We start from the raw sequence: 16,856 nt of genomic DNA on the forward strand, positions 1-16,856 counted from the left end.
AAAATTTGTTAAATTAGCGTCGTTTAAGATACTAGTATGGGGTTCGACCAGAAAAAAAAAAAGAAAAAAAGAAGATAATTGTGTGGGACATCAAGATAAGTATCATCGTTTAAGATGTGACATCGAGGTGGGCATCGTCGTGACATCGTCATAACAAAAATAAAGAATCAACATCGCACTGGGTATCTTCTATAGCATCAGATATTATGAAAACGATTGGAGACGATGACTCATGCTTGATCACAGTTAGGAAAAATTGTCAAAAAAGTCTTAAACCTATTGCACTTTTGGCAATTCAGTCCTAAACATTTTAATTTTGCTAATTTAGTCTTAAACATTTTGCATTTGTGTCGATTCAGTCCTAAATCTTTTGTATTTTTGTCAATTCAGTCCATTCAACCAACTTTGACCGGCCGGCGCCGACGTGGACCGATTGTAGGAAATTGTCTTGCTAGAAAGAGGATGATTGTGGTTTTTCTTGGTGAGAAACATCACATTTGAACATGTAATTTGGTTCGTGTGATGCCATTCATCAGAATTGTTGGAGAAGGATAAGGAGAGAGGAGGATCACATTTTCTTTTCTGTCCTAGAGCAAGCCACGTGGCAGAAGCCCTTTGGATGCAAAGAATATTCCTTTCTGGTGGGTTCCCAGGTTCATTGGATAATGGTTCTTGGCCATGGTGGACTTGTCCGTTCATCATCTATGAAATGTTGACTTAATAATTAATGAAAATCCCACAAATGTCCTCCTCATGAATTTCGAGGGAAAGGTCTCTTGCATCTTTCTAGAAAATCACTTGGAATCCTCACTTGTGCTTAAGCAATTATGATGGATCACTTCAGTCTTGATATTAAATAGTTAAAAAATAATACCATGTTGTTGATGATAAGAAAATATGATATGTTTTTTAATATTATTTGAAGTGCCTGACACAGCTGGCAATGGATTAATCTCTCACTATGTGCAGAATTCTCCTCTTCCACGCACATTGAGTAGTTGCTGAAGTACACACATCCGTGCTCACGATGATGACCTCACGAAAATGTGCAAGTGTAGCGATTTGGATCCAAACTTGAACCGGTAAATCAATATGTGTAGACTCCCTTCCTCATCTCTAGGTTCCCACTGTTATTAACCCGATATTCTAACATGTTGTTTCAATGATGTTTTGCTGAATTAGCAGCCATACAAAGTTCCTAAGGTGCAATAACAGAATACTACAACAATTTGAGCCGACTACATTGTATCATACATATGCTTCAGCCTTTCTTTAAAGCTTGTCCATTAGTGTCCCCAGGAAAATTCCACTTAAAAGCTAGAGCAAGAGCTGTAGAAAGCAATAATTTTCTCTTTGATGCAAAATAAAAATTTGAACCTAGACAACATCACTACTCTCTTTAATCCAATTCTTGATTCTGGTGTAAAACATGTGAAGACTGGCTCTTTGTTAAAGTGATTAATTTACATCACTTTATCATTCCATCCCTTTGATCTAAATCTTGTGCTCACCACTTTGCATATCAGAGCATTGTAAAACCGTGTTGGTATAATAATGCGGCCATTGATATGTGTGCCATGGATAGCTCAAGTAGGTCATGACCCTTTTGTCATTTTCTCTTGGTCATGCTTAAGAAGTGAATAACTTCATAAATCTACTAGACTTTCAAGAGGGAAAATTACAAGAATTATATGCTCAAAATCGTAATTAAGTACAGAGAATCAATCGTGTTTACTGTGTAAAGTTCGTTTTTTTAATATAAGTTATTTATAAGAGTTACTATCACGAAAAACTCCAAATTGATACATCTATGACAAATTTATCCCAAATTAATTTTTTTGATCACCAAAGTCCCGACTTAGCACACTTGTGGCAAATTTATCCTTCGTTAATTTTTATTAAGTTTCATTGTCGAATTGCTAAATTAAATGACAGATTGGTGTTCTAATTTGGCTTTTTTAACCTTCGTTTGTCACAGCTATACCAGTTAGAGTTTTTCGTAATTTTAACCCAGTTTAATAAAAATTAACAAAGGGTAAAGTTATTAGATATGTACCAATTTGAGATTTTTGGCGGTTTTCTATAAATTTATCACACGTGTAACAATTTGAGATTTTTAGTGATAAAAAAATTAGTTCGGGGTAAATTTATAGTAGAAGCAATCGCTTGAGATCTTTTGTGGACAAAAAATTAGTTTGGGATAAAGTATCAATATGGAATTTTTCGTGATATTAACCTTATCTACAAAAGAAATCTCAAAAGGGTTTTTCATTGATATTTCGCATAATCCAAGGATTACGTACTCCTGCGGAGTTGGAGACAGCCGAAAACAAAAAGGCTTGAGTAACCGCCGTGACTTAAGACCTCATCCACTCATGTCGCTTGTCACTCTTTTCTCTTCTTCATCAACCACCAAAGAAAAAGAAAAAAATCAGATTAGAAACAAAGAAAAATAACGAGAAAAAGGGAAACAAACACTATTCAACCGCCATTTCTCTTTTCAACAAGCTCTGTGAGAGTCTGAGCCTCAAGCTATCAGGAAGAAACTTGACTGATCCCTCTTGGTTTCTTGGTGAATCAGGTATGGTTACAGCTTCAGAATGGTAAGACTTTCATAACTTTTCTGCATGTGGAACGTGGATCGTTTCATGGGCAAAACATGGGTTGTGAATTTTTGGTCCTATCTTCTTGTTCTGTTCCTGGGCTCACGATCCAAGTTTTGTGTGCTTTCTTTTCTGATGCAAAATAGCTGCATTAGATCTTCGGGCATGGCGTACCGCGGAGATGGAACGTGGCGTGGTCCATATGAGCTTAGTCATGTCATTTGAAAGCTTGTTGATTGTTGCAGTTGCACCATGTCGTTAAACTTTTCAGTAATCCTGTATTGAGGTGACAAGCGGGATCCGTCTTAAATAGAATATAAGTATTTGTGTGGCATGTGACTTGGAGATCTTCATCTTATGTTTGATTGGAATTGTTTGTCAGCCTTCTTTTACAGTTTGTAATTACAGGTTGCATCGGTAAGGACATAATCGCCTTCGGTGATGGAAGGCGTGCTCATGAGGACTACCGCGGATGTTTTCAAGCATGGTCTGTTCAAGGGGCATCCTCTGGAGCAAGTGGATGTCCTGTTCAGGGACAACCGCTCTTCGCTTCAGGCGAGCCGGGGCCGTAGGTTTTGTGGTATCTGTTGTCAAGAATCGGATGGAACTGGGTTTGTGAATCTGAAGCGAAAGAGTAACAAGCCCTCACTTAAGAAGACACAAGCAATACTTACACCGGTCACAGACCCGACCTTAACAGCGAAAAAGGTGAATCATGTTGTTTCAGCTTATGACACACCAGCAAACCAGGAAATGCATTACCAGAGCCAGTATATTACCAATTTGAATAACGTTTGATCACCTAAGGGGGCTGCTTTACCTTTACCAAATGATCAATCCTCGCATGCAGTTACCAAGCTAGCAATCCACGTCTACTACAACATCATATCAAGTAGTAGTTTCTTCTGTTAGTTCGTATTTGCAAAGGGAGGTCTTATTCTGATCTATGTGTTCTGCAGAGAGTTTATACATTCGGAAAAGGGAGGAGCGAGGGAAATAAGGGCATGAAGTCCTTGGTAAGCGGCTTATTTCCTAAAAATTCAGCCAAGGGAATGTGAATTTTTTCGTTCTTATGTTAACTGATATTGAGTTAGCATTTGATGTTAAAAGAACTGAAAGTGAAACTTATGTCACTTGAATCATGGGACTTAGTATATTTTCTCCAATATGACATTGTCAAATTGAACATTCTCTTTTGAAATTATAAACTTCAAAACCTATGACCGTGATGCATGCCCTTGAGATTATGAATATATTGAATTTTGTAGTTGGGAGGAAAAGGAGCGAACCTAGCAGAGATGGCTAGCATTGGATTATCTGTGCCTCCCGGGCTTACCATATCGACAGAAGCATGCCAAGAGTACCAGCAGAATGGGAATAAGCTTCCACACGGTCTGTGGGAGGAGATTTTGGAAGGTTTGGAGAGCGTAGAGAAGGACATGGGGGCGGTCCTTGGTGACCCTTCAAAGCCACTCCTTCTGTCTGTTCGATCTGGTGCAGCGGTAGGAATTCCTTAACCACTCCAGAGCTAGGTTTGTCAGACTATCAGTGCATTATGATTCTCCTATGTTTGCAGATATCCATGCCTGGCATGATGGACACTGTCCTTAACCTTGGGCTTAATGACGATGTTGTCGCTGGTCTGGCTGTGAAAAGCGGGGAGCGCTTTGCCTATGACTCTTATAGGCGATTTCTAGACATGTTTGGAGATGTTGTAAGTAAATAGTGCTCTATTCCTTTTAGCTCTTTGCTTCATGCTTTGTTGCCCTAATCATGGCCCTGGCAAGCGAGCCTGAATAGTACTTGCATCACTTCGAGTATAGTGTTCAACTTCCTTCTTGCACCTCTTTCATTTTGTACCACCATTACAATGGACTTTCTTTTCTGCATAAATTCAGGTCATGGGCATTTCACATTCATCATTTGAGGAGAAGCTAGAGCAGTTGAAACACTCGAAAGGTGTTCAACTCGATACCGACCTTACAGCTTCAGATCTTAAAGAGCTTGTGGCACAATACAAGCTTGTTTATCTTGAAACCAAGGGAGAAGAATTCCCTTCAGGTACCAAGTACAAGCCAGTTCACATATTACGACATAATAGTAAAGGAGACAAGATGATAACAGTGCTTCTTCGAACATGTATAAGAATCGAAGAATTCATTTCTTTTGAATTGCATCCATTTTGCAGATCCAAGAAAGCAGTTAGAGTTAGCTGTCAATGCCGTTTTTGATTCGTGGAACAGTCCAAGGGCTAATAAGTACCGAAGCATCAATCAAATAACAGGATTGAAGGGTACTGCCGTGAATATTCAGTGCATGGTGTTTGGAAACATGGGAAATACCTCAGGGACAGGTGTGCTGTTCACAAGAAACCCAAGCACCGGCGAGAAGAAGCTCTATGGCGAGTTTTTGGTCAATGCACAGGTTATATATCGGTCTTTTCTCTTTGATGTGTAGCTGCTTCTGGCGACTCAGTAATGTCACAAACAAGTAGGCATATCCATTGACAAGCTAGATTGTGGCTAAATAACATGACAGGGGGAGGATGTGGTAGCGGGAATTAGAACTCCAGAAGACTTGGATATGATGAAGAATTGCATGCCGGAAGCTTACAAAGAGCTTGTGGAGAACTGCGAAATTTTAGAGAAGCATTACAAAGACATGATGGTATGGAACCTCTTTCTATTGTTTGATAGATCATTCTACCACTCTGCTTGAGCGATATCTCTAGTCTTCAACCTTGACATAACATATGCACTGATTTTCTATGTTAGTTCCCTGCTCTGAATTCGATGAGATAAACTGGATCCTCTTTTTCAGATGCAGGCCTCAGAATTTGAGACTAAAGTCGTTGCATGTCTGACTTTGATAAATACAGGATATCGAGTTTACAGTTCAAGAAAATAGGCTATGGATGCTGCAATGCCGGTCTGGAAAGCGTACTGGCAAGGGTGCGGTAAAGATTGCGGTAGACATGGTGAATGAAGGGCTTGTTGACATTCGTTCTTCTATGAAGATGGTGGAGCCTCAGCATCTCGATCAACTTCTTCATCCACAGGTACACATGCTCAAATTCTGTAAGACACTTGGGTCTCTTTATGTTCAGATAATGATGAGAGAATGTAGGAGGAACTGTGTCTTCATCCTAATCCATTTAATCGGGCAGCAGATATCTCTCCTTGGAAGAAGTAAACAATTGCACTGAGTCCTATATCCAACCTAAGGCCTTTGTGTATCTTCATTAGCATGACACTACCAACATTTTCAAAGTACTTAATCTCATTGAAGGGATAATTTCGTGAGTCTATAAAAATTACTCAACGTCATAGAAGGCCCAAGAAGAATTCATGTCCACGTAAAACTTGCACTCCCATATGGATTTATGCTCATACTTACTACTACTTAAGATTTTTCTGAAGTTTTCGACTTCTGTTTCCAGTTTGAAAACCCATCTGCATACAAAGATAAAGTTATTGCTACGGGGTTGCCTGCTTCACCAGGAGCCGCTGTGGGCCAAGTTGTGTTCAGTGCTGATGATGCCGAAGGATGGCATGCTCAAGGAAAAAGTGCCATTCTGGTATGGTGGTACTGGCATTTATTCTCACGCTCTATATGCATTGTATTTGGAGAGGGAGTTCTTTACTGTGCTCTCTGGCATTTCAACCTTCAAAACTGATGACATAACCTATGATCGATATGTATTGTGCGAAGAATAGCAGTTCAAACAAATATGATCATGAGTTGACGAACTGGCAATGGAAGAACCAGCCTTTTTCTTGGAATTGGATAGAGTACTTAAAATATTAAACCATGCTTTCATCCTAAAGCTTATTCCATCAGAATTAAAACTGTGTGGTCTCTTTTGGGATGCAAGATCAAATTAAGATGTGCGAATTAACACTTTTTTTCTGCGTGTAAAGGTTAGGACTGAGACAAGCCCAGAGGATGTTGGTGGAATGCACGCTGCTGCCGGTATTTTAACAGCCAGAGGCGGCATGACATCTCATGCGGCGGTTGTGGCACGTGGATGGGGAAAGTGTTGTGTCTCTGGTTGCGCCGATATCCTCGTAAACGATGCTGAGAAGGTAATTTTTCCAGCAAATCCTCTCTCTCAGCTATGTTACTCTGGCTCTTCTGTCGAGTAGACATTCCCATTCCTAGACGGATAGGATACTGGTATCGGTGTGGCTATGGAGACACATTTCATCTTGAACTCCACGATTGTGAGTTCGTGTCTTCTTGTGAAACTACTGTCTAGATCACCTTTATAAAAATTTTAGAGGTTGATGAGCCCGCTCAATTATCAGAGACAAGGTGATCACGTCAGTGGATTCTTTCCCAATAGTGCAGGTGGTCACGACTGGAGACAAGGTAATTAAAGAAGGCGAATGGATCTCCCTTAACGGATCAACCGGTGAAGTGATTTTGGGTAAACAACCACTTTCACCTCCAGCATTGAGCAGTGACCTGGAGATCTTCATGTCCTGGGCCGATGAAATAAGGTCTCTCAAGGTACAGCTCTTTTTCTCCAGTCTTTTCTTCATCTGGTAAAGGTTCTTGCAGTTTAACATGTATGTTCTTTGAAATTATCTCAGTGATTGGGTGATATTATACCGTTCTATGATAGGTTATGGCAAATGCCGACACTCCCGAAGATGCTCTTACAGCCAGAAACAATGGTGCCCAAGGGATTGGACTTTGCAGGACAGAACACATGGTGAAGATCATTTTCCCTCTTTGATCAGTCATTCTTAGCATGCTGTCTCGTTTGTACCAACAGCATGTGAAGCTGTTGTGGGCAGATAATTTTCTTGCGTTGTGCATGAATTTCCTTGTGTGACTTGCAGTCATGTGTTGCAGTACTCTGAACCAATTTCGATCGTCTATACTTTTTGATCATGTTCAGTTCTTTGCTTCGGATGAAAGGATAAAAGCAGTGAGAAAGATGATAATGGCGGTCACCCCTGAACAGAGAAAGGCAGCATTGGATCAGTTGCTGCCTTATCAACAATCCGATTTTGAGGGGATATTCCGTGCTATGGATGGTAACTATATCGCCTGCGAATACTGTTTATATGTCTGTCTCCAAATTCTTTTTTTGCATACATTTGTGTGGTTGGTAATTACGTTAAATGGCGTGTAAAAAATTCCAGGCCTTCCAGTGACCATCCGACTGTTAGATCCGCCCCTTCATGAGTTTCTTCCGGAAGGAGACCTAGAACAGATAGTCAGTGAACTAACCACAGAGACCGGCATGACTGAAGATGAAGTTTTCTCAAGGATTGAGAAATTATCCGAAGTAAATCCCATGCTTGGATTCCGAGGCTGCAGGTTTGCGATCCTTTTGATTATTTGCAAGATGTGGTTTCTGCTTAAATGCTATTGTTTAAGAACAATGGATTTCCCTACTTACTTTAGTTGACTACTCATGCAATTTATGTTAACTCACATGCTCTGCAAGTTTTGTGTACAAGTAGTGATGCATGAAATTCGTGGAAATGCCGAATGCATCCCTATCAGATCAATAATAATCTTTTCGTTCGAATGATACTATGGGCAACTGCTTGGATTGCATCAATATTGATTTTCCTCTTCTTTTCTTGGCATATAAACAGGCTAGGCATATCATACCCTGAGCTGACTGAAATGCAGGCCCGTGCAGTTTTCCAGGCCGCAGTGACAATGAGCCGCCAGGGCTTCACGGTTCTTCCAGAGATAATGGTTCCGCTAGTGGGAACGCCTCAGGCACGGCTCTCTTTCCTTTCCCTTCTAAAGTTTTCGTTCCATCATGCACAGTCCAAATCTTTTGCAGAACTCTCTTCAGCTAATATCTCCCTGAAAATGACCAGTCATGCCAAATATGAGCTCGAATTGATCTGCCTCCACACAATTGCATGAACTGTAGTTTAATGAACCTTTCGAACAATTTGATTTTAGCTGCAAGTGCTGAAAGAGTCCTCATGGAAAATTTGATGATTTTGATTGCCCAGGAACTAGGACAACAGGTGAGTTTAATACGTAGCATTGCCAAGAAAGTGTTCTCTGAGGTGGGTTCATCGTTAAGCTACAAGATCGGGACAATGATCGAGATTCCTAGGGCCGCTCTTGTGGCGGATGAGGTGCGCAAACCGTTCAGTCCTTATGTGCCGGGTCTAACCGACAGCACACAGCATCCCCATTCTCTTTTCTGCAGTTGCACTTTCCTTGTTTTTTGCTGTTTTAAAAGGGATGGCTCCAATGAACACAAATGTTGATGCTGAAGCATATTGTATGTCATTGTGTTTATTGACTTTACTCATTCTTTGGTGCAACTAATCATAGATTGCAAAGGAGGCAGAGTTCTTCTCCTTTGGGACCAATGATCTGACGCAAATGACGTTCGGGTACAGCAGAGACGATGTCGGCAAATTCCTACCGATATACTTGTCCAAAGGCATCCTGCAAGCTGATCCTTTCGAGGTCCGTCCCAACACCTTGCTACTCTTCCAGGGAATCACCTCCAGGAGTGGAGGGAGAGCCTTGCTAAATTTCACAAACAACCCGAATTTTCTTGCTTGCAGGTGCTAGATCAGAGAGGCGTTGGCCAACTTATCAAGATCGCAACCGAGAGAGGCCGAGCAGCTAGGCCAAACTTAAAGGTAATCGGCTCTCAATGAGGAGACTTGCTCATTGGTACCCGAATTTTCCCGTACATCGTTCTCGGGTTAGTTCTTGCTGCATAAAAACTGCTGTCATCGGGATATAAGCGAGGCCCAGCTCACAAGTTACCTATCATGAAAAATGATCAGCCAAAACAACAGGGTCCGTGCCTGGACTTCAATGAATAGTCTGCGACAGAGTGTCGCGTCGCGCACGATAGTTTCCTTGATCAACTTATTTTCCTTGAGATGTGCAAGTGATGAGGGATTGAAAACAGGTCGGTATATGCGGAGAACACGGGGGTGAGCCATCTTCGGTTGCCTTCTTCGCGGAGGCTGGACTCGACTACGTCTCGTGCTCTCCCTTCAGGTCTCTCTAGATTCTAACCCTTGCTGAATTCCCTAGATTTCTAGAAGAGCGGCATTCTCATTCTTCTTTCCACGGTCCGCAGGGTCCCCATTGCCAGGCTCGCCGCGGCCCAAGTCGCGGTTTGAAGAGAAAGTCCCCCGATTGACGATAGCGATTGCTCTTGCACATTCGATGATTTTTGCGCCGTTTGTATATAATCGTCGTCCATGTAAAGAAGCGGCAACAATAATGAATCTTCGATGACTCTAGGGGACCATGTATTGGATCTGATGTGATCAATCTTGTGAGCAGAGGGAGATAAAAGGGATGGAGTTAGACTACAATGTCTAAATGTAAACAGTACTATGACATTAGCAGTGCTCCTGCTTCACTTTCATGCCTGTCTGTAAATGTTAAAAGTTGCTAATTTTTTACTATTGAAATTGCATATGTTCATAAAAATTTAATGGGAAAACATTCAAATAAGAGCTTAAATTGCACATATTTTCTTAAATAAGAGTTTGCAGTAGCCATGTCAGTCTTAAAGAAAGGCCTGACTTCTTCGGCTGCCAAATCTTTCGACCCGATGAAGCACATATTTGTCTTTTACGCTTTTGAATTTTTTTCGATTTTTTCCTCCATTTTCACCCGTGGTCGGTCCCAAGTGATGGCCGGCCATCGGAGAGGCTTAGGCGAGAGTCGCCATTACTGGCCCCAACAAAGAAAAGAACCATAAAAGAAAAAATAGAAATTTTAAAAATATAAAAAATAAAGGACGAAAATACCCTTGTTCAGGTGGTGCAGATCTTTATTTGAGAATGACATAATCATTCCAGGCAGTTATTTGAAATAATGTCTACTTTATGTTCTTATTTGAAAAAATAATGACACTTTAAATTTTTATATGGAATAATATTTATTTTATATTCTTATTCGAGGAAATGACTATACTTCGTGTGCTTGTTTAGAATTTTCCCAAATTTCATGGTAGAAGATCCCTTAGAGAGCGCGGGATTCATAGAAAAAGACATGCGACAAAAGGAACCACTTTGTCCTGTTAAACGACATCGTAACGACCACAAACCTGGCTTCTTCTCTTTGACGAGCTCGAAACCGCCCGAGGGTTCAGCCCATCTCTCTCTCTCTCTCTCTCTCTCTCTCTCTCTCTGCTTCTGAGTCGAAAGAGAAAGATGGGGATTGAGAGCTACGTGGTGGTGCACAACATAGCGAAGAGGCACAACGTGGGGACTTTGGCCCGGAGCGCCACCGCTTTCGGGGTCTCGGAGCTCATAATCGTCGGCCGCCGGGACTTCAACGCCTTCGGGAGCCACGGGTCCACTTCTCACCTCGCCTTCCGCCACTTCCACTCTCTCCTCGAAGCTCGCTCCTTCCTCAAGGTCAGTCACGCCTCTCTTGTTGCAAAGAAGCGATTTGTAGTTACTAGTTACTGGGTGGGGTTCTCTGACTCCATTGCGTAGGTCAATTTCTTTTTCTTTTTTGTTTTGTTTTGCGCGCGCCAAATGTTGGAGGTGTCTTGTGATTTATATTGAACTGTTTAATATCTTTAGGAGAAGGATTGTGATATATGTGGTGTGGAAATCACAGATGATGCTGTAGCCGTCAATCAGCATCCTTTCAAGAGGAGCACGGCTTTCCTCGTCGGCAATGAGGTAAATTTGTCCATACATTCGACTTTTCCCCCATGAAAGAGCAAACTGTGATGGATTTAGGGTGACTGTTGGTCGGTTTTTCGATCACCTATAACTATCTTTTTTCTCAGCATTTTTAGTCAAGTGTAGTCATCTTGATAAATGGGCGTAGTTAATTTTGCGATCGTGTGATTAATTAGAAATACACGATGAATTTACGTCAAATTGAAAGCAATTTGCATACTTGACCATGAATGTTTATACGTTGCTTCACAGCTTGCAACTGTTTATTGGTTGATCAATGAATTTAGGAGCAGGCAAGTGTTTTTAGCCGGCAAAAGAATCCTCTATGTTATACCTACTTCATTTGTTAATCAAAGCTGATGAAGCATTGCACTATAAATAAGACATCATGTCTCAATACGATGAATCTTCCTTTATGAAACTTCTTAAAGGCTGATTGGAGTTTCTGATCTATATTTACTGAGAACAGGGAACGGGCCTCTCTGCCAAAGAATGTGAGATATGCGACTTCTTTGTATACATTCCTCAGTATGGCTGTGGCACTGCTTCATTAAATGTCACTGTTGCAGCTTCCATAGTCCTACATCATTTTGGAGGTAATCTCTTGGGAATCCCATCACTTCTAAGAATCGCTTAAAGACCAAGTTATACTTCTGCGCTAGTATACATGGTAGTTAATATGCTTGCATCAGAAATCTAAGCTGCATTGTTAATTGATATATGCGTGCAGCATAAGGTACAGCTTTGTCTGTTTGTTATATGTACATCTATATGAGTTTAGTGACTGACCTCCAAAACCCATGCGTTTCCACAATCTTATTTCCTGCTTCGCATGCATTGTTTCGGATTTGTCTTTATTGCTGTGTTTCCTATCTCCTCAATTCTATGTGAAGCTGTATGTCATGCTAGACAGTGGTGCACATGATCTTGTGTGGGGTTTCCTACCACATAAACAAGCTTGTTTGTCCTTTCTTTCCTTCAGCAACGATATTTGACATTCCTCTGTTGGTTGTCTTGAGTAATCCATCTCAGGAAATAGGAAGATATCATTTGGAGGTGCATCATGTATTATTGTTAATCAGTATACTTGATTTTTGGCAGCTTGCTGACTTGGGGTTGTAGAAAAGTGTAAGTATCAAGGTGTTTGAATGTTATCGGTGGGTTGGACTAACAGATAGCTCAAAGTCCTTCGATGAAAACTGAATGTTTATGCTTGGGCTAACGACAATTATATTTGATTTTATGGTTTGGATGGATCAACTGTTCAAATGGCACGAGAGGATTGCCATCACTTAAGTTGTTGTCGAGTTGTCAACCATATCAAGAGGGACGCAAAATTTAGCAACTTTGCTTTTATATTTGGAAAAGTAGCCATTGGTGGTCCTGTGGAGGGATATGTTCTTTGGTTGTTTCTCCTGTGAATTGATTCTCTTAAATATCTCAGGACTTAATGAGGTCTGAATGTTCTTCTGCACGTTGAGAATTGGTTGTCCGTAACTTGAGAACTTACTGTATTGTCCCATTTCTATTTGTTCCCTCGTAGTTTCTGACCCACGCCTAAAATCCGAGACTCGGTTTCTCTTCAGTTTGGGCAGGCTTCTCCGAAAGAATCCGCGATGGAAATAAGTTTGTTGTGGCTGAGAAACTGGCAAAGCAAGTGAAGCGTAATTTCTGCGCAGAAACCGTGGATGCTATCATTGAGGAGCGAAAATCTAGAAAGCAAAATGCTTCCGAATTTTTCGACGGTGATGGAAATGCCCAATCGTCGTCAAACCTTCTTGAGGGATTGTTCAGCGATGATCAGTAATTTAAGAGAAGTCATACATTCTGACAGCTCAAGCCTTTGGGAATGATAGATGGGTCATTGGTGGTCGGTCCTACATGTCTACATGTTGAAGAAGCGAGGGCTAAATTTGATGCGTCCATGTCTCTTTGGAGCGAGAGCCGCCGGCAAAGAGCCTGTTCCGGTGCATAGGGATGTTAGTTTTTGCCTGGACCAAGGATTTGATATGTTCTGTCCTGGAGTCTTGTGCTTTGTCCTACTTTCTTTTTTAATGAAGTTCTCTGGCTTTTCTTTGGTGCAATCCAGTTTTTCTGTTGATGTTCTTCCGATAGAAAATAAAATAAAGTAAATGAAAATATGAATTTCTTTCTAATTAATTTGAAATTCTCTTTTTTGTGAGAGACGATGTCTTGAAACTAAAGGAAGAAAATTGAAAAATAGAGCGCAGTACAGGTAACCTTTTCCTTATTTGCTTAATTGTTTTGGCGATGTCTGGCACTTGATACACATAGGGATTAAAACTTAACCGCTTATTCACAGACTTATTCATAGAGTTCTTAAAGCTCCATTTCTGATCTAGAAATGAAGACACTCAGGTCACTCTCTATGCCATGGACCGAGTCACGTCTTCTTCGCCCCCTTTCTTATATTATCTAGCCCCAAGGCACTCCACACGGCATCGGAGCCATCAACTATGTTGTTTTGACGCGGTGGTTGATAAAAATGTTTGGCATCGCATCCATTTATAGAGTCGCACTCGTCGACTACTTCTTTAGCCTTCTCCCATAGCAGGGAGTTTTAATACAACTATTCCAGTGGGAGGGGGTTCGATGGGTTCAACAACTTTAGGTAGGGGCTGGTCTGAGAGGGCACTCTACGGGTTTCATGGCCCGGTTTTGAGTCTGTAGCATTTCATATTGTAGGTTGTGGAACCGAACGATTTACAACTGGGTTTGAAACTGCTCACGCTCCTTCCTTTGCCTTTGAAAGTGCTCTTGCTTATGGTAGTGGATAAATTGGTAGACATGTATCTGCTGCCTATGCTGCTGGTGGCTCGACTTTTTATGGTTCGGGGAGGAGGCATAATGCAACCGATCTACTCAATTCTGCAAATCCTGTGAATATTCAAGTTGCGGTGTATGCCGGTGTGGAAAGAGTACTATTGGCATCTACTTTGCAGTCTTCGAGGTCCAGGCTATCCGATGGGTTGTTTACCGGGGTGAGATGAGAGGGTATCACCATGCTATGGTGTGGGAAAATTGGCCTACTTGTCTCGGTTCCTTTAGTCGAGCTAATCGCATCGGATATTGCATTTTTACTGCTAGAAAATCAATCATTATATAGTAGAGATAGCATTACCCTCCTCTTCCCCTCAGTGGAACTCCCTTTAGAGGATCCAGTTCAAGCATCATCTTAATCGTACTTGAGGATGGCTTCTGGGATCGTTCTTATCCATTCATCTCTTTCCCTTGAGCATGGTTCGAGCTTCTTTATCGACTTGAGCTACCTATTGTATTAAGTTGCCTCCCCCGTGAACTACCTTGGGAAAAGAAGAACTGAAGCCCTCCCATAGCCGCGAGTCTATTTGTTTATAGTCACAACTGTTGTCATAGTCAACAAGGTTGAAACTCCCAAGAAAAAACTTCGAATTGGGAGGGCGATCCTCCCGGTGAACTAACCGTACCCCAAATCGACACGGGTGAACAAGTAGAGTATACTAGGGCGCTTGAGAGAACCATGTCGAAGGAACTCGGCAAAATGACCCCGTAACTTCGGGAGAATGGGTGCTCTCCTATCTTTTGATTAGGAAAGCGGCACATACTAGGGGGTAGCAACTATTTATTAAAAACACAGGACTACGTTAAGTGGTAACACAATGTATAGAGTCCGACACCTGCCTGGTGCTGGAAGGTTGGAAGGAGAAGTGTTATGAGCTTTGAATGGAAGCCCCCGTAAATGGCGGAAGTAGCTCTAATTGTCTTGAGGTAGCGAAATGTCTTGTCGCATAAGTAGCGACCTGCACGAATGGTGTAACGATTGCCCTGCTGTCTCCGACATGGACTAGGGTGTAATTGAATTCTCCGTAAAGATGCGGAGTACCAACAGCTAGACGGGAAGACCCCGTGAATGGAGGAAGGCCATGGAAGAAGAAATCCAAGCATTAAGGAAGAATGAGACATGGGATTTGATGCTAAAGCCTAAAGTGGTACGTCATATATCTTGCAAGTGGGTTTATAAACTTAAACTCTATCAGATGGATCAATAGAGAGATATAAGGCACGTTTAGTTGCTCGAGGATTCGCCACTGTACCACCCTGTCGATCATTAGCTTTGAATTCTGATGGTACATGTTGTCACTCTCGGATGGAGCCCCACCGTCGCCACCTTGACTGAAATCGTTATCTGTCAAGATAATGGAAGTTGAAGAGGCAATTGGGGGTGAGCAGCTCTGTTCGGGATACGACACACCTCCAAAAACCAGAGGGCCCGAAGATTGACATCCTCCGCTTGACGGAGGCGGTGGGGAACGTATGCTTGATGGAGGAGGCGGCACGGTCGATGGAGGGCGCCCCCCCTCGGGCGGTGCATATGCGAGTGCCCACGTTAGGATCGTCATTGCATTTCCCATTGATGCATATCAATTGGTTGGCACGGTCATTGAGCGTTCGACATGGGCTGTTACAAAGGGAGACGTAGCTTCCCGATGGCGGAGGTGGAAGAACGGTTGATGGAGGGGTCCCACCTCATATGTGAGTGCCTAGGTCGGGATCGTCGCCGTACTTTTCATTGATACAAATCAATTGGCCCGCACAGTCATTCAGCGTCCAGCCCCGGCACGGGCTGTCGCTGGAAGAGATTGCGATGGGTGTGAATGGGACCCAAGCAAGGCTCATCAGTAGTACCAGGAAAAGAGGAGAGAAGGGTATGAAGCTCATAGTTGATATTGGAAGTTCATGTGGTAAAGATGGTTGTGGAGGAGAAAGGAGAAGAGGTGCTTATTATAGAGGGTTCATGTACAAGTGGGCGAAATAGGACCTTAAAACGCCTTCTTCCCCTTTATACTAATTGCCTTAGTTGTTGATGTTCACATCTTGTGCATTAATTTTTAGGTTTTCTGTTAACCTCGATGTCTCGTGACTATCTAGATAAGTAATAAGTAATATCGTATCGCACTCAATTACGCCCGCAAGCACCATCACAATAGAATAAAGTGAAAAGTTGCGCATATCCCGTCCCAAGTTTCCTTAGACATATGTAATTTGCCTATTTGTGTCGGTTGAAGGAAGTCTCGCAATCCCATAGAGTGTTATGCAAGAGACGGATTCCACGCTATGCCCGCATCTATAAGCCCCCCAATCCGACGATTGGTTGGAGGAATCCAATCACTGATGAAGGAAATCAAAAAGAGATTGCATGCATCGGATTTGGATGGCTTTATAAAGTTAACGCCTATTGAGCTACCTACGTGCAATTAGTTGGACCATGCTTAACTATGGAGTTAGGCCTTACGGTTTGTTCTATGTTCCATGTTTTTGGAACATGTTGCATACTGCACACGTACGTCGGTTCCTCAATTATACACATAGACCGGATGTTTTAGGGTCTTGCCAAATTGGGCTTTCACCTGCAAAGTGGGCTGTTCTGAATGAAGCCCAATCCAAAACTTGTCTCTCGCAAAATTCACCTCTCGATCGTGGAAAATTTCTCGGCCAGTGATTATGTTAATTGGGGCTCATGAACTCTTGGTGTGGGCTAATTTACTCTTTAGTTTTTAGATAAACGTTTTTGAAGGGTGATCGTTAACTTCTT

The 16,856-nt window shown here is 42.0% G+C and overlaps 4 protein-coding genes across 6 annotated transcripts in view; 2 read left to right on the plus strand and 2 right to left on the minus strand.

Annotated features, from left to right (window-relative positions):
- The window catches only part of LOC115728661 (disease resistance protein RUN1-like), a 1,102,447-nt gene that overhangs the window by 188,189 nt on the left and 897,402 nt on the right, over window positions 1–16,856 (minus strand). The gene's annotated exons all lie outside the window — the stretch shown is intronic.
- On the plus strand, window positions 2,465–10,076 carry LOC115732678 (pyruvate, phosphate dikinase, chloroplastic-like). 2 transcript variants are annotated; one of them, XM_048273388.1, is made up of 21 exons: window positions 2,465–2,581; window positions 2,999–3,311; window positions 3,563–3,619; window positions 3,872–4,105; window positions 4,180–4,317; window positions 4,502–4,664; window positions 4,792–5,027; window positions 5,142–5,270; window positions 5,482–5,661; window positions 6,043–6,180; window positions 6,524–6,688; window positions 6,954–7,115; window positions 7,231–7,320; window positions 7,510–7,648; window positions 7,757–7,934; window positions 8,219–8,348; window positions 8,594–8,722; window positions 8,925–9,062; window positions 9,164–9,241; window positions 9,520–9,611; window positions 9,694–10,076. In XM_048273388.1, exons 2-21 carry the CDS (start codon window positions 3,045–3,047, stop codon window positions 9,734–9,736), a joined length of 2,886 nt encoding a protein of 961 aa, XP_048129345.1. In that variant the 5' UTR covers window positions 2,465–2,581; window positions 2,999–3,044; the 3' UTR covers window positions 9,737–10,076. The 2 variants fall into 2 exon arrangements, with proteins under 2 accessions (XP_048129345.1, XP_048129349.1); XM_048273392.1 differs by lacking the exon at window positions 2,465–2,581 and adding an exon at window positions 2,783–2,881.
- LOC115733159 (putative TrmH family tRNA/rRNA methyltransferase) lies at window positions 10,702–13,099 on the plus strand. Its single transcript, XM_030663825.2, has 4 exons — window positions 10,702–10,987; window positions 11,159–11,260; window positions 11,733–11,859; window positions 12,850–13,099. Exons 1-4 carry the CDS (start codon window positions 10,781–10,783, stop codon window positions 13,068–13,070), a joined length of 657 nt encoding a protein of 218 aa, XP_030519685.1. The 5' UTR covers window positions 10,702–10,780; the 3' UTR covers window positions 13,071–13,099.
- On the minus strand, window positions 13,668–15,675 carry LOC125314768 (kiwellin-like). Its single transcript, XM_048277835.1, has 2 exons — window positions 15,358–15,675; window positions 13,668–13,823 (listed from the first exon to the last, which is right to left on the minus strand). Exons 1-2 carry the CDS (start codon window positions 15,673–15,675, stop codon window positions 13,668–13,670), a joined length of 474 nt encoding a protein of 157 aa, XP_048133792.1.

This window comes from Rhodamnia argentea, chromosome 1, assembly GCF_020921035.1.
Source record: "Rhodamnia argentea isolate NSW1041297 chromosome 1, ASM2092103v1, whole genome shotgun sequence".
Lineage (NCBI taxonomy): Eukaryota > Viridiplantae > Streptophyta > Magnoliopsida > Myrtales > Myrtaceae > Rhodamnia > Rhodamnia argentea.

Excerpts from the sequence above, each read along its gene's own strand:
- LOC115733159 (XM_030663825.2), top strand. The coding sequence starts at position 10,781 with ATGGGGATTGAGAGCTACGTGGTGGTGCACAACATAGCGAAGAGGCAC. Across the intron at positions 11,261-11,732 it reads CTTTCCTCGTCGGCAATGAG|GGAACGGGCCTCTCTGCCAA; the intron begins GTAAATTTGTCC and ends TACTGAGAACAG. Across the intron at positions 11,860-12,849 it reads AGTCCTACATCATTTTGGAG|TTTGGGCAGGCTTCTCCGAA; the intron begins GTAATCTCTTGG and ends GTTTCTCTTCAG.
- LOC115732678 (XM_048273388.1), top strand. The coding sequence starts at position 3,045 with ATGGAAGGCGTGCTCATGAGGACTACCGCGGATGTTTTCAAGCATGGT. Across the intron at positions 5,662-6,042 it reads ATCAACTTCTTCATCCACAG|TTTGAAAACCCATCTGCATA; the intron begins GTACACATGCTC and ends TTCTGTTTCCAG. Across the intron at positions 8,723-8,924 it reads CCGCTCTTGTGGCGGATGAG|ATTGCAAAGGAGGCAGAGTT; the intron begins GTGCGCAAACCG and ends AACTAATCATAG.
- LOC125314768 (XM_048277835.1), bottom strand. The coding sequence starts at position 15,675 with ATGGGAAATGCAATGACGATCCTAACGTGGGCACTCGCATATGCACCG. Across the intron at positions 13,824-15,357 it reads AGCTAATGATCGACAGGGTG|GCTAAAGAAGTAGTCGACGA; the intron begins GTACAGTGGCGA and ends CTATGGGAGAAG.